General features: G+C 38.6%; 1 protein-coding gene across 5 annotated transcripts in view; it reads right to left on the minus strand.

Moving 5' to 3' along the window:
• Nucleotides 1-16,486, minus strand: part of EXPH5 (exophilin 5) — a 64,269-nt gene continuing 47,783 nt past the window's right edge. For all 5 annotated transcript variants that reach the window (XM_042459088.1, XM_042459090.1, XM_042459089.1 and 2 more), the window contains 3 exons: nucleotides 12,574-12,631; nucleotides 10,262-10,388; nucleotides 1-8,074 (listed from right to left, as the gene is read on the minus strand). In XM_042459088.1, the coding sequence (XP_042315022.1) occupies nucleotides 3,222-8,074; nucleotides 10,262-10,388; nucleotides 12,574-12,631 (5,038 nt within the window). In that variant the 3' untranslated portion in view covers nucleotides 1-3,221. The remainder of the gene's footprint in view (nucleotides 8,075-10,261; nucleotides 10,389-12,573; nucleotides 12,632-16,486) is intronic.

The raw sequence follows: 16,486 nt of genomic DNA on the forward strand, positions 1-16,486 counted from the left end.
TTTAGTTACAAACATATTCCATTTATTTAAAAATAGCAGTAATCAATATCCATAGCTTATTTTATGTTAAAGCTTCCCCCTCAACAAAACATGGATGGTCAACATGAAGCATAGGAGCCACAAAGAATAAGGCCATGGCACTCATGGTAGAAACACTCCCTGCACCAACAGAAAGGCCTGCAGGATTATTTACAGCTTAGTCAAATCTGCCTCCTGCCTTTCACATTATGCAGCCTGGAGAAACACACACACTGATGAACCAAGAGCTATATATACCATGCATATATTAGCTTGGTAGTCTCTCATACTTTGAACTTAATGTGGTTCACTTGCCACTTACTCTGAAGTATCATCTCCATTGGTTAGTTTGGGAATCATAGCCAAGTACATTCAAGCAGCAGCCCATGTGTCTTTCAATGTACACATCAAATTCATGTGCATAGCAGAGTGCCCTACTCGTTTCAACAGACAGCATCTATGCAAAGGAATATACATGCTGATCTTAATAGGACAAGCCTTTCAGGTAGGTAAATGCAGCTTGTATTTTGGAATGTCTGTGAAATTATAGGAATAAGATACAGTAATGAGTATGATATTGGCGTTTACATGCCTTTAAAGTTTAGAAGTTCCACATGTTTAAGAAGTGTAAAGAGAGGTTTCAAAGTTCTCTGTAACTAGCTTCTATCAGGGATTTGCAGTTTTGGAGCTCATTCCATCCACAGAAGCCAGTCGGCATAGTTCCATGAATCCCCTCTCATTTTTCATCACTCATGGTATGTAAAATACTCACAAAGTGCTTAAACCTGCAAACAATACTGGGAAAGTAAAATGCAACTAATATTAGATTTACCTACATTGACATTCTACAAATTCATAGTTCCATTCACTCTACTCACTACTAGATAATATACAAAATGTCAATTTATTTTTTAACCCAATGCACCATCTAAATTTCATCACCAGCACAGAAATCTTCATAGATTTCTGTGTTTCCACTCTGTGCCAATTCAAGTATCAGTGTGTTTCACCCGATGGACATATCACTGAGTTATAACTGGTATTTCGTGTTTTTGAAAATGGATAACAGACATCATTTCTTTGTTGCACTATGTATTACTTTGCAGAATGTATCTGAATAGTTGCCATTGATTCAATCTCAATTTGGGGACTGAATGTAATTGTAGGCCATATGGCCACAACCTTTCCCATTTCTTACTTTTTGTACCACATAATTTGGTGAAGAATTTTGGAGAACTCAAAAGATTGCACAGTTTTGTGACATACTGGTTGGTCTAAATACAGGCACTGTCCAAACTTTAGATTTTGTTGACAACAGTGTTAAAAGCAACTAAACAATGAAGTTTTGCACTTGATTTAAATGACAGTTATGATTTTCTTTGTGCAAGTAGCATACTGTGATAAGGTGACTTCTATGTAACCTGAGTCAGAATTTGCTTCAGAATTAATCTTAAACAAGGGGGGGGGGATACAAAATAGGCAAGAAAAATTGCAAAGTGAACATCCAAAGCACAAAAACAAGAATGCAGTTATAAAACCATCCCACATCACTGTAAACATTTATGTTTTTAAGGAATGATTGAACATGAACTTCTTGTCACCTGTACAAGTTTCAAATAAACAAGTTTCAGTACACTTTTTAAACCAAAAAGTTTAACAGATCACATATACTTTTTAACATTAACATTTAATATATTGTATTAATGTCTTGTATCAGAATAGTTACAAGTTGCACAGACAAGAGTATAAATAGTATTAGTAATTTCAAATACCTGTAAAACTAAAAGCAGTACCAAAAGGCAAAGTGTCTCAATGAACATACTGAACTTATTTGCACACTTCTTTAACGAAGTATTAAGCATTTAAAATATAGCAACTTTATATACCATTTAAAAATTATTGATACTTGTCAACTTAAAACAGTTATAATAGAGGACCTGGTCAGTTAATGGGAAACATATTTTAAGTCTCACTGATTTTCAAGCCAGAATTTCACATCAGTATCAGAAGCATGTGAAATTGTTTCATTTGGTTGCCTTGTTAAATATATGGTGATGTTGTTCTAGGACAGTCCCAGTCTATTTTGATGGGATCAGCAGAACTGAACTGATTAAGTCCTCAAGTGAATATATTAATTATTTGATCATTTATTAAATAAAGTATAGTATTAATGCATGATATTAAATATACAAACATATTCAATGTAAATATACACATGTATTCAACCTATTTACTCAGACCCATTTTTTAAATTACAAAAGGTTATTATCTACTGAAAAAGTTAGATGGGGACAGACAACACTGATGGGGGAGGGACATAGGATTATACAATTACATAAACTCTGTGGAATATAAAACTATTATTCTTGAAGAAGGGAACACTGCAAAAGATGCTATATATAGCCACCCTTCCTCCTACCTTTTCTGTACCAGTGTGATATAAATTCTCCCCTACCAAGCCCCCATAACTGGATATGCATGGCAGGAAAAAGTACCCAGGGATGGGGATAGCTGTCTGTATCCACAAAAACAACACACTCGGAGCACCTTAAAAACTGATTTGGCATAAGCTTTGAAGGACTGCAGCCCACTTCAATGTTCTGCATATCTGATGAAGTGGACTATGGGCCACAAAAGCTCATTCTAAATAAAGCTTATTACTTTTTAAGATGTCCACAAGACCCTTTACTATATATTTTCATTATTTTTCCCCAGTGCCTTGAGGATCTGAAAATTGTTCTTTTAAAGATTATATATGGGGCAAACTGCAGCCTTTGGGTCAGCATGTTTTCATGGTCCCTGATTCCCCCAAGTGCTCCTTTGCATCTCCTCTGCAGCAGTTCATCTTTTAAATAGATTGCAGCCCCACATATTAACATCTTCAATACTCATTTTTCAAAACCAAAAGTCGATTTCCAGCCCGTACATAGGAACTTTCAGAAAAATGTCATTCGCGTTGTTCGTGCTTTCCTCTTATTTTTTTGGCGATGTGTGTGGCTCCTGAAGGCTTCAAGGGACAGAAAAATGCCCTTCCTTCATCAAAAAGTAGTGGGGTGGTCACAGCAATGTGTGTAGTTAGGGCTAGAGATTAAATCAGAGCACCTGCAGCAATCAGTTCAGGCTCTTGTTTCTAGAATTTTATAAGCTACTTATGAACTGACAAACCAACATTTAGATTTTTTTTCTCGTTGTCTTACAGCTCTTCAAAGTTCTGATTCTTTATCATTCTCATCTAGGTAGTATTCATCATCTGTTGTGGTGTCAGAGTCTGACTCTGAATAATCTGCAGGATCTTTATGGATTTCAAAAGGCCTGGATGCACCTTCTGCTGACACATTTGTCTTGGCAAAACCTGCGTGCAACTGCTCTGGGCTGTTTAAGGGAAAGCCGTCTTCCTTGTTCAGAGAACGGGGATTGTTCAGAAGACATGGCCTCCACAACCGTCCTTCTGTGAGTGACCTCTTTATGTTATCTAAGAAAGCCTGCTGTTGTTCTTTCCCAAAAATGCCAAACTCGATTGATGGGTACATCACACGCCTAGAACCAAAGGCCCTACTACTGCCATCATATGCATCCCAATTCTCGTTTTCGTCACAAGACAACAGTTCAGAATAGGATTTAAACTTCCGACTGTACCTACTACCAGGGCGCATCACATTGCTTCCAGACACCAAGTGATCATGAGATTCCCGCACATAGGAACTTTCAGAAAAATGTCGCTCGCGTTGTACTTTACTGGGATTTAGGACTGTCTCCACAGAGGACTGGTTGAGCTTTCTAAATCTGCTTGTCTGCTTGATATTTTGATGGTGACTAGATTCTGTTGGGGATATCACCTCTTGTGGTGGACAAATGTTTGCCTTTGAATAATTTGTAATAAGAATGTTTGATTTTTTATTGGATGAAAGTGGGAAAGCTGAGGGCTCAGCAACATTACTGTCCTTTTTCTTCTGGTCTGGAACTGTAACTGTAACTCTTGAGAAGGTAGGCTGACTGTTATGTTTAAAACCTCCATCACATACCTGAGGGTTATTATGTACCTTAGAAATGATTTCTTTTGAAAATAATGCTGTAGAGTTTTGTGTGATCCCAATTTTTTTACCACTTTGTTTGGAACTGGGACTTTCCCATTTCTGGTTGCACAAATTTGTAAAAGGCCTTCTAGTTTCACTGGAGAGTGATGGCAATCCCTCATTAGTTTGCAATTTCTTATTTTCACTTTTGTCATGCATTGTGTCTTCAGATTCATCGGGTAGAGGGATCTGGTTCTGGTTCTCATTCCCTGTTTGCAGAGGTAACTGTGGAATACTAGATGAAATTAACATGCTGCTTGGGTTGTTGATCTCTAAAAGGGAGACATCATTCTGTGAAAATATGTTACTTATGTGTGGTTTGGGACTCATGGTTTTCTTACTAGAAAACTTACGACTTGTTTTGTACATGGCTGCAAGTTTATTTTTAATTGATGACCTGTTTTTTCTTTTTTCTATGTCGCTAGCTTTGTCTTTAGTGCAATCTGAGTTAAGCTTATTTTTACCTGCTGAATCATCAGGCAGATTCTTTGTGGTATTTGTAAGCTGATCTTTAGAGTTAAGATTCTGTTTATCTGAAGAATTTCTTACAGGTCTCTGTGAATTTGTGCAAACTTTGTGAAGCACAGAATTCTGAGATATGGGCTCTTCTTCAATATTTGAATAGTCCAAACTACTATTTGGTTTCTGGACTGAATTTTCTGAAGAAATTGCATCCATTTGTAGAGTTCGGTTCTCGAAATTTGAATGTATTTTGATTTCTGAAGTTAAGGCATTATGTGTGCTGTTTCTTACATTTTCATTTCTTATCTGCAATTCATTGCCTTTTTTTGAACTCTTACGACACACATAAGAGTGTGGCCTTTCTTTGACCTCTATATCTTGTGTAATTTTATCTTCAGTAGAGTTCACTGTGGTGGTAAAATCTTGATGTGTAGTGCATTTTCCTTCTTGGTCATTACTACTCAAGTGGGAAGGTGGAATATGTGGATTGGTATTTGCTGGTGGTTCAGTGGATATCAAATAACGCATGTGCTTATCTTTCTGAACATACACAGCAGAAGAAGCTGTAGGATGATTATCTAAAGAGATTTTGCCTTCTGTGGGTTTTGATGAGTGGAGGTTTAACAGTGTGTGAGCTTCTGACCCTTCTGTCTGTTGAGAAAGGCCACTATCAATACGTAGGTTATGGAGTGTATTAGTAACAGCGTGGAGAGAGTCATCCTCTGATTCACAATGTTTTAGTTTGTCCAGGGGACCATCTGATCCCAGCCTGTTGGACAATAAAGGTTTTGGTGCTTCTGTTGGAGATCTTACAGTCTTTTCTTTATCATGTGCCATACTTTGAGAACCACCTGCTTTCTCCCCAACAGGATTCAAAGTATGAGTACTTTCTTTAGTAGCATCACATGATGTGTTTGAATTCTGTTGCATGCTAGGAGAAGAATTCATTTTGGTAGGCAAATTTGTTTTTTCTTCTTTTTGCAAGCTGGATGGAAACGCTAATGTTGCTAAATTAATACGAACTTCATATTTCTTTTCAGTGGGATGAGATTTTCCTGTGGGTGAAGAAGAATCTGTATTCTTTGTATCATCCAGGAAGAGGTTGCACAGCATTCTTGAACGTTTTCGTGGTAAGGTATAATAAACTGAAATCAGCTCATGATATTTTACATTATCTTCCTCAATTCTAACTGTAAGTGTGCTGGTGGTTTTGTATTGTTTTAAAGGATTGCCTGCATCTTTTCCTTCACACTCAGAAAACACAGATGTTTCAGTTTTATCTGTGCAACATACCAGATCCTCTTTTTCTGATTTGCTGGGAATGGCACTAGGGTCACCTAAGGGGTGCTTAGGATCCTGAGTTAACTGCAAATGGTAGCCCTGAGTTTGTGGAATTTCCTTGCAGATAACTTCTTTGGAAGATGGACTTAAGGAAGAATCAACTGGACTTAGCAAAGTGATGTTTTCTCTCTTATTTGAATAAATATTTTCAGTTCCATTTGATTCAAGCATTTCTAGATTATCCTTCATAGTTATCTTATTTCTGTTTGGGACCTGCCTGAAAGGATGGGAAACAAGTTTATCAGATACAACACTGCCATCAATACTGGCTGATTTTCTAGGTAATGTGTAGTATGTTACAGGAGATCTGGGAGGACTGTTACTGGGAGAACCAGTAATACTGTTGCTGGTTGCGTGTTTAACAAATCTATTCTGCTTGGGCCAATTTTTAGTGGTACTTGGTAATTCATTATATACAAGTATTTCAGAGCCTTTCCTGGAAACAGATGAACAAATATTCTTAGATGTCTTGCTGTGTATAATATCTTTGGGGGTTTCTGACCGGTGTCCTACTCGTTGCAAGCTTTGAATCAATGATCTTGTGCCATTAGCAGTTAATTGAGAGGGAGGCATTTGAGCAAGATCACAGTTTACGGTGCAACTATCCTGATTTCTTTGTTCCTTTTTGCTGTGAATATTTGATAAATAAATGTTTTCTCTATTTCTTAGGGATGTCAATTTGGCAGGGCTTCTCAATGGCAGAGGTGGTACACCTACAGAACAGTGTGTAGGAGGAGATATCTGAGATTCTGCTGGACTATTTGTGTCCATTTGCCCAGAAACTCGTCTTAATGTTTCTTCTTGAGTGTGCCCACTATTCACTTTACCTGACTGGCCAGGACTCCTCACCCCTTCTAGGGTGTGTGTTTTAAAGTTCTTGTTGGGTTGAAAATGTTTAACCAAAGTCTGTGAGGGGCTTTGAGCATTCTGCGTGAACAGATTTTGTCTCTGCACTGCAAATTGTGTTTGTCTCTTTGGAACTGATAAGCCATATGTTGGACATCTCTGTATTCCATCTGCATGTTTTGAAAACAAGTTGCCTGTTACACCTTCTGGATGATCCATATTCCCTACATGGATTTGAGCATCACTTTCCCATTGCCGTAAACGCAAACCAGGGTTTTTTGCACAGGGATTTTGCCAGTCACCCACATTAGTTGGAAAACCTTCATGGCTTGACTCAGAAGCTAGAAATACTTCATCACTGTAATACTGGGCATTGTCAGGCCTAAACAGCTGCTCTTCTATTCTTCCAGAAGGAAAACTTTTGCAGGACAGATTCATTCTACTGTGAAATGATGGGTATCTGTAACGGGGCTTCCAATTATTCCTTTCCATCTGATGCAACAAATAGTTATCCCGTTTGTCAAAATACAGGGAGTCTGTATTGCCAGCAAATATGGAATGAGATGGATTTGGCACTGGTCTTCTGTAATCAATTTTTGATCTATAAAAATCATACCCTGCGTTCTCCTGTGGAATACAGGGAGCTGTGTCCTCAAATGCTGGACCAAACTCCATTAACGACTGTGTCCTAAGAAGCCTATTTCCATACAATGGATGTTCTGAAGTTTGTGGTGTATTCCAAGCAATAGATGATAGAGGAATCCGCTTGGTTTGGTGGTGATAGCTCTTTTGTGTGAAACCTCTGTTGTTTCCTAAAGGATGCTGCAGACTACCTTTGGAAAGCTGGTCAACAGATGTCAAGGACTGGCCCCTTGCAAGACAAGACAAAGAACAGCTTCTGCTAACTGTGTCCCTGGTCATGAAGTCTTTGTGTGCAAATCCACTGCTCTGTTGTCCAGAAGAAAGCTGCAAGCTACCTTCCGAGGAGTGTCCAAGAGAACAAGTAGAATGCCCTCTCTTAAGGGCAGGAGACCTTCTGTTGTATCCATCTCCATATGTGAGGTCTTCTGTATAGTGTCTTTTCATGTATGTATCATAGAACACCCTTGGTCTGAAGAACGTTTGGCGTTCATCTTTGGCTCTCAATGTTCTCGTTCCATCTGACAAAAACATGCTCCGCTCATTCCTTTGTACTCCTCCATGGAAACTATGGCGAGTAGCAGTAGAATGATGATCGATTTCTGATGCTCTAGAACCATAGTGAGTTGGAGTTCTCCTGTTCACAACATCTTGGGATTGTTCCTGTGCCAGCTGGTCATCCAGATTGCCCAGAACTGAGAAAGGGTGAATACAAGGAGAGAGAAGATGGAGGGAGAGAGAAAGAAATCTTCCAATAAATTAAACTGTTAGTTCTACAATTAAGGCAACATTAATGATGCACAACAACTGTTATTTGGGACAAATCTGGTTTTTGGAATTAGATCCCTCCTAAAAGCACCTCCATGAAGTATTTTCTAACAATAAAGACTTGCAATTTTTCATTCACGTTTCCACTACTGTCATCAGGCCTTCATGCTTCCTATTCATCTCACTGAAGCATTACACTGGTTGCATCCACACTGCAGAAATAATCCAGTTTGAGAACATTTTAACTGCCATGGGTCAAATGCTATGGAATTCTGGGGTTTGTAGTTTGTTGTGGCATCAGAGCTCTCTCACAGAGAAAGTGAAGTGTCTCAAAAAACTACAGTTCCCAGAAGTCCACAGCATTAAGCCATGGCAGGTAAAGTGGTGTCAACCTGGATCATTTCTGCTGTGTGGTTGCAGCCATTGTTATGTTTATGTTTCCTAGAACAAAAGAGATGAATAAGCAATGTTTGTATTTCAGGTGATTTGGTACAGAACTGAAACATTGGCCCCCAAACACAAAAATATATATCCTATCTTGCAAACAGCCCAACCAGCCCCTAACTCTTAGTTATCTACTTCCTCTCTTCAGCCTTCTGCTAAAGCTGTCAAAGCAGCGTATTCTTCTGCTGTGTTGCATCTGTGAGAAGTGCACAACTAACCAGATTTTTTAAAATGGTCAACAGAAATAAAGATATTTTGCTGATGCAATAGCTGTGGTTTTGAGAACTTTTAGTTTTATCATTTGCGCTCCCAGGTCATGAAGGCCTTTGACAAGGTTTCCCATGACATTCTTGCAAACAAGCTCATAAAATGTGGGCTAGACAAGGTAACTGCTACATGGATTTGTAATTGGTTGAGTGGCGGAACCCAAAGAGTGCTCAACAATGGCTTCTTTTCATCCAATGACCAGCGGGGTGCCAAAGGGTTCTGTCCTGGGTCCAGTGCTATTCAACATCTTTTGTGTGAACAATGTAAGAGAGGTCAGAATAAGGTGCACAAGCCAAATTTTTGAGCCCCTGTGTTGATATATTTCAAAATGTATCCCCATATTTTGAAAGAACTGCTAAAATTGATCCAGAGCTTGACACGATGGCTTTATATGGTGGGGAAATCCCCGATTTAGGAATTTTGGGTCACATGCCAGTATTTCGGGATATCTCTTTGTCAAAAATTAACCTTTTTCTTACAATATGATCTATACTAATAGCATAATTCATGTTGATTTGGTTCAGATGTAAGACTATGGTTTTGTACTATATAAATAAGGCCTTTGCTAACACCTTAACTTACTCTTCTCTCTGAGTACACCAATTTTTCACCAGGTTTCCAATTAAACAAGAAACCCTAGTTTGCAACTACATGTACATCCAAAGTGGACAAACTATGGTAGTAGGAGACCATTTATTTGCATATTAGGATTGCAAAGTGAGTTCAAATTTCATTCAAATTTAAGAGAAAATTTTAGTTTGCCACTAAACCAGAAACAAGAGAGGAAAATATTGTAAAAGGAGAAAGTAATACATAAGTAAAGCACTTATTCACTCAGTGCAAAACCATGAAATGAAATGAACCACTGAACCGAAGACATCATCCACTGTATGCTTAATCAAAACACAACTGATAGGTTCATAATATGTCCTACACTGCAGTGGCCTACCTGCATTTTTCTAGTACTAAAACAGCCCCAGTTTTGTCTGCTGCTCTAATGCACTGAATCAGTATGTTCCATTCTTGATAAAACAGACTGAAGTAATGTCTGAAGACTAGCACAATATTCCTTCATAGTATAGCCTATTTGGAAGAAACCAGAACATACCAGCCAAAATTACTAGTTAGTCCAATTACTAATCCCATCTTGAACAGATTCACTGAATCAACAGGAAGTTAGCAAGCAAACATTTATGCAAGATTGAGTGGGTCTATTATAGTTTGGATAAGCATATGGATTTAGGTCACTGATCTCTATACAATACAGTTATTCAACATCAGCAACAATGGTTTTACATCAGAGAACCAATATAGAACTATATACCAAACACCAAAGCAGAGCAAGGGCCATTCCTTATACCCAGATTTTGAATACCATTGTATATGGAAAAATACAGGCTTACCTCTTAAGAGCTCATTTTCTAGCTGTTCATTCCATGTACATGAGCTGTCATCCAACTTCTCAGTTTGGTTTGTCTCAAAACACTTCTTAGTTGGTTCAGAAGGCAAAGAGGAATCACACGCTTTAGTCTGTTGAGGGAAAAATATTTCTAATACATAATGAAAAGAAAAGCTCTTATCACATCAAGACAGATGTTGTAACATCAAAATCAGGAGCCATCGTTTTAACAAGAGACTATGCTTGAACTCTTTCTGTGGACTTATGAAGATGAAAACTTATCCATTCTTGAGTCTGGTTCAGTTTAGAATTCCCAAGTGGGACATGCAACAAAATGTTGCAACTTAGGGTGCTCTTGTTCAATGTTAGGTGTGCCTCTTTTCAGGAAACTTCATTCTATTTCCTCTTTCTTTCTCCACACCTAAAATCTATGGAGACTAAGTCTACTAAATCTCCAGTGGGCTGTTTTCTTACCCACACCTGTTTAGGGTTATTTTAAATATATTTTTGCACTTCTGCAAACTTTGTAACTGATATATCCCTCTTGTGCAGGGAAGACACCATAGTTATCATGTGAAGCTTCACACTTCAAAAATGAATTTGCTATTTTTTTAAATATAAGATTAATATATCTTAAAGCAGTGGTTCTCAACTTTGATCCTCCAGATGTTTAAGACTTCAACTCCCAGCCAGGATGGTCAATGGTCATGATTCTGGGAACTGGTTTTGAAGACCTGGAAGGCCAATTATCTGGAGGGGCATAGACTTTTTATGCCTGGGGTGCAGTGTTCCTCTGATAAACTAGAAACACAATTCATGCTTATACACATACAAGACATACAGCACCTTCTTGATCTGTTCTCAGATCAATTGACAAACATCTTCCTTGCAGCTACAGAATAACCTAGTCAACTAATGTTGATTTCTGATATCCTGCCTTTCCCTTTGCTTCATCAACCAGATCTTACAGATAGCATTGCCCTTTCCCGGCAGAGGTGATGCTTCTGGGATTCTCCAGTGCTTGTCACTTGTACTGCATCTGGGAGCTGAGCATGTTTTTAAGCTGATGTCATTGCTCCTTTTTATTTAACAACATATCCCACCTTTCTGTCAACAAATGACACTCAAGGTAGCACAGGTTGGCAGGTAAAAATCACTGCTGCATGGCATCTTGCTACCTCTGATGGATATAGTATGGTAGACACGTCAAACACAGCAGTGTAATTTTTGAAGACACACTCCATTTTCTGGTACACATTTTGGAGAATCGCTGAATTCTGTAAAATGGCAGAACACTGAACCAACTGTGCTGTTGATTTTCAAGGACTGGCCTGCAGTTCCTCTGAAGATGAAAGGAATCTCAGAAAATGCATGAGTCATGACAACAAGCAGTGAGTAGAATACCAGCAGCTTTCTTTCCTTGTTCATAAGCGCAAGCTAATCATGGCAGTCAAGATCACTGGGCTTGCATATCTTCCATCTGTGATACAGCCACTATTGTCAGAGACATGCTCAGGAACTATTATGATTTTGGCAATGACAACATCACAAACATTAATGTGTGATATAAGCAAAAAAGTGAGAGTTACTATGATGTAGTGGTTTGAGAGTTGGACTGTAATTCTGGGGACCAGGGTTCAAACCCCCACTCAGCCATGGGAACCTACTGAGTGACCTTGGGCAAGTCACACTCTCTCAGTCTCAGAGGAAGGCAAAGGCAGAGGCCTTCTGAACAAACCTTGCCAAGAAAACCCCTCGACAGGGTCTCCTTAGGGTTGCCATAAGTCCGAAACCAACCGTGAGCCACCTTGCATTCCACTCCAGGAGAAAGGCAGCATATAATTGAAATAGATAGATAGATAGATAGATAGATAGATAGATAGATAGATAGATGGCACACAACAAGCAAAAAAGACACTGGAATAGTCACATGATTGAAACAAACAGCACAGAACAACATTTATTTATATATAAAAATATATTCCGCCCTATATCATGTGATCTCAGGACTGCATGTATAAATAAAATCCAGTTAAGCTGTTTCCAATTGCATAGCAGAGGGACAAAACAGCTTCTGAGAAGCATTTTCTCCAAAGCCCAAGTCCAGAGAAGAGTTCCACTACTGCAATCATCCCCCAATCTCCTAAAACCATTACACTGTTCATTTGTCCAAGCCATTGCAACTTAAAAACAAACAGTGTCATGGACATAATATAGATTCTAAACAGCAAGAGAGTATGAATGTTAAATGACCACTTTTATAAATGCTCTGTAGTCTTAGCATTTATGGGGTAACAAACTTATTAAGTGGCTCACCTTTGCCATTTCTTCCACTTTGGAGGACATATGGGCACCTGCAGCAAAGTGGTCATATCTGTGGGGGGGAAATTTAAATAGTTACTTAGTCGCACAACAAAACTTTGCAAGGAACCAGTCCTTGGTAACACTCCAGAACTGCAATTTCCAGCATTCCTTACTTTTGTCTATGCTGGCTATGGCTGATGGGAGTTACAAATCAGTAACATCTAGAGAACTGAATTTTCCCTGTTCCTACACTAAAGGGAACTCTGTGTAAAGGGGAGGTGTGCAATTTAATACTGATACAGCTCAGCGTATCACATGGAAAGTGTGGTGGGGAGAGGAAGGAGAGGGAAAGAGAGGAAGAGATCTGCATTTGCCTTTGGAACTAAGGGCCCCGAACAGACAGGCCAAGTGATGCAGCTTCAGGCCACTTTGGAGGTGTGCTGTTTAAATGATGCAAGTATCCTAATAGGCTGGAAGCCACGTCAAAGCTGTGCTCTGGTGCTAAGGATTGGAAAACAGCTTTGGCATGGCTTCCAGCCTCTTAGTATGTGTGTGTCATTTAAACAGCACACTTCCAAAATGACCTGAAGCTGCTTCATTTGGCCTGTCTGTTCAGGCCCTAGGTGTCTTAAATCCCCCCAAAAGGTGCACAGATCTGCTGTAAGAAACCATGATATAAGGAACGGAGAAGACTAGATACCAACAATTACATAGTATAGGAGTGGAGGCACAGGCCCTCCAGACATTTATATTAATTTAATTAATTGCTGAACTACCATATATTTGGAGATAAATGGCAAACTTCCTCCTTTTGGTAGCTGAAGTGAGGCTGCAAAAATGGGGGCTGTCAATTGATTTTGCAGAGATCACAGTACATAATTCAGCAAGCAAACATCCTCTCCTATGAATGCATCACACAAAGATACACAATTTAATTAATTAAATTTATATCCCACTTTTCTCCTATGAGTCCCAATGCAGCTTACACTATATGTTAAAACAGCATAAAAGCATTAAAACAATCCACTTAAATACATTAATGTATATACTCTACTGTTAAGTTGACCTCATGTGTAAGTCAGAGCAGGTTTTGGGGCCAAAATGATGGATTTTGGTATGACCTTTCACCAGACAATGGTTCCTTTTTTGAGAAGAGTTAAAGTACAGCCAGTGTGGCATAGTGGTTTGAACATGGGACTATAACCTTGGAGACCAGGGTTCGAATTCCCACTGGCCATGGAAAACCACTGGGTGACCTTAGGCAAGTCACTTTTTCTCAGCCTCAAAGGGAGGCATTAGCAAAACCCCTTCCAAACAAGTCTTGCCAAGAAAACCCTGTGATAGGGTCATCATAAATTGAAAATGACTTGAAGGCGCACAACAACAACAGTAACAATGTACAGTCCTTACACTGTCCCATAGATAAATTGACTCAGGTTTTTGGAGTCAATTTTTTTGACTAAAATTTCTGGACGTATACATAAAGAAATTTAAAGCTGTTAAAAGAAGGTGCAATAGCAAATTTGTTCAACCTCAAAAGGGACTGCTGGAATTTTACTGAGTGTGGAGAGGATATAATTTTTTTTAAGCCTCTTGCATCTTTAAGATTGCAATCTTAAGCAAGTTTGTTGTTAATTGTCATCAAGTTAGCATTGATTTAACGCGGCCCTACAAATGAAACTGTTGTGAACAGTCTTGCTCAGGTCTTGCAAGTTCAGGACTGTGGCTTCCTTGATTAAGTCATTCCACCTGTAATGCCCGTCTTGCTATTTTCTTATTGCCTTCCACTTCACTAATCATTATTGTCTTTTCTAATGAGTTACATCATCTTATATGTCAAAAGTACAACAGCCTTGGTTTAGTTATTTTGGTTTCTAGTGAGAGCTCAGGTTTAATATGTTCTAGGACCCATTTGTTTAATGTTTTCCAACAACCACATTTACCTCTAACTATACAAGCCTGTACATGCCTGCTTAGAAACAAATCCCACTGCAAATTTAGTGAGATTTCTGAGTGGGCATGCACAGGATTGCACTAATAATCTTGGTCTGTGTGTGCGTGTATGTGTAAAATAACAAGCTGATATGTATACTGGAGCCAATATTCTGCAGTGGTTAAAATGCTGAACTGAAGAGATTCAGGGTCAGACACCGACGGAGAAATGAAAGCCTTGAGCCACTCATTCTCTCTGAGCCTGATTTACCTCAACAATGGTTGTGAGAACAAAGCAAGGAAATGTAGGGCCATGTACACCACCTTGAACTCACTGGAGAAAAGCCAGGATATGACGACAAGAAATCAAAACAGCATAGCCCATGAGTAAAAACCCTCTTCTTATAAGTAGATCCTAAAAGCTTACTGGAATAATAAAAGAAAAAGAAAAAGTTCATAACTTTTCATCTGCTTCTGGAAGAACAAGGAAAGAGAAAGTTGAACTTTCTTAGGAAAAGAGTTCATGCTGAGAGAAACTATTTCAAATTCTGGGTTGGATCCAGGCTTATTTATGCTTCACTTAAATCCACTATCCTTTTTAATGGATATATTTTTAATTCTTTTAAATTTTGAAATTAGTTTAATTATATTTTAAACTATAACTGTTTGTATGCTTTTATCTATACATATATGTTTATCTAGATCTGTTTTAATTTTTGTACATGGCTTTTAGTACCAGTTCTGGGGGAAATACAGGATATAAAATAACAGCAACCTGAATATAAGGAGCTGTGCTAGAACAACCAAGGGTCCATCTATTCCTGGTGTGTGCAACTGTGCCAGGTCTAACGGACAACTTTCTGCCCCCAAGACCCTTTGGAGGAGGCACAGAGATTGCCAAAATGCCAAAAAACAAAAATAAGCAAGTGGACAAAAACCTAGGAACAGCTGGAAGCCCACTTCTGGTTGTGAGAAATGTTTGTTTATTTGTTTAATTTTAAACAGAATTCTGGAGAAGCCTACAACTTATTTAGAAGGTGGATAGCTTGTCCTTGGAATGGTCACCTCTAAGGAAGGAAATCTTCAGCCATCCAGATAGTTTTGGATTACATCTACCACAGTCTTTTATCATTGGCTATAATGGATGGAGCTTCTGGAGTTCAAATCCAAAAATCTGACAGACCAAAGATTCTGCAGCTTTGCTCCAGAAAGAGCCCATATGTCAGGCTTGAAGGGAATAGATGTTTTCAGCTGTTGCTGCCTGGACTGAGACACAGCGATGGCGGGAAGTTCACCGGTTGTATTTCTGCTTATCATGCAGCTGTTCAGGGAAACTGTGGCCTTTCAAATGTTGATAAACAACCTCAGGCTGTCTGGGATTGATGGAAAATAGAGTCCAGCAACATCTGGAGGGTCACAGGTTTACCTGTCCTACCCTATGAGTTCCTTAATTACTAGTATTAAGGCATTATTATACAGCTTAAAATAGCAAGCCACTTCCAAACTATTGATTTTAATGAAAAGGCATATGTTAGGGAGCTCAAACCTATCTGCTTGTGTCAGAATGCACAGCTTTAAAATGTTGCTATGCTAAATGGGATTAAATTACTTTAAATGTAGGTAATTGTGTGTTACTTGGTTTGAGGGTCAGTCTGAAGTCTAAGTATTACTTTCATTCTCTTTGCTTCCTTTATTACTTCAGCTTGGAGCTGTTAACTGAGGTTGGAAGGCGAAATAAAGTTAATCCATTAACAGGACCACTGAATTTCTCCCAGCTATAAAATCTCATTCCTTACAAGACAGAAGAATTTTCATCTATGACTTTTTTTCAGAGCAATGTGATTTACAACAGATCAGTCGAATGACCTGATGTTCACATTACTTTACTTGCTGAGTTACCGATATGCATTAATCACTGATTCAAAATGATGGTGCAGAACTAATATATTTTTTATCTTAACTATGTTTTGTTGCTGTTTTTAATATACCAAAT

The sequence above is a fragment of the Sceloporus undulatus genome, chromosome 3, assembly GCF_019175285.1.
Source record: "Sceloporus undulatus isolate JIND9_A2432 ecotype Alabama chromosome 3, SceUnd_v1.1, whole genome shotgun sequence".
NCBI lineage: Eukaryota > Metazoa > Chordata > Lepidosauria > Squamata > Phrynosomatidae > Sceloporus > Sceloporus undulatus.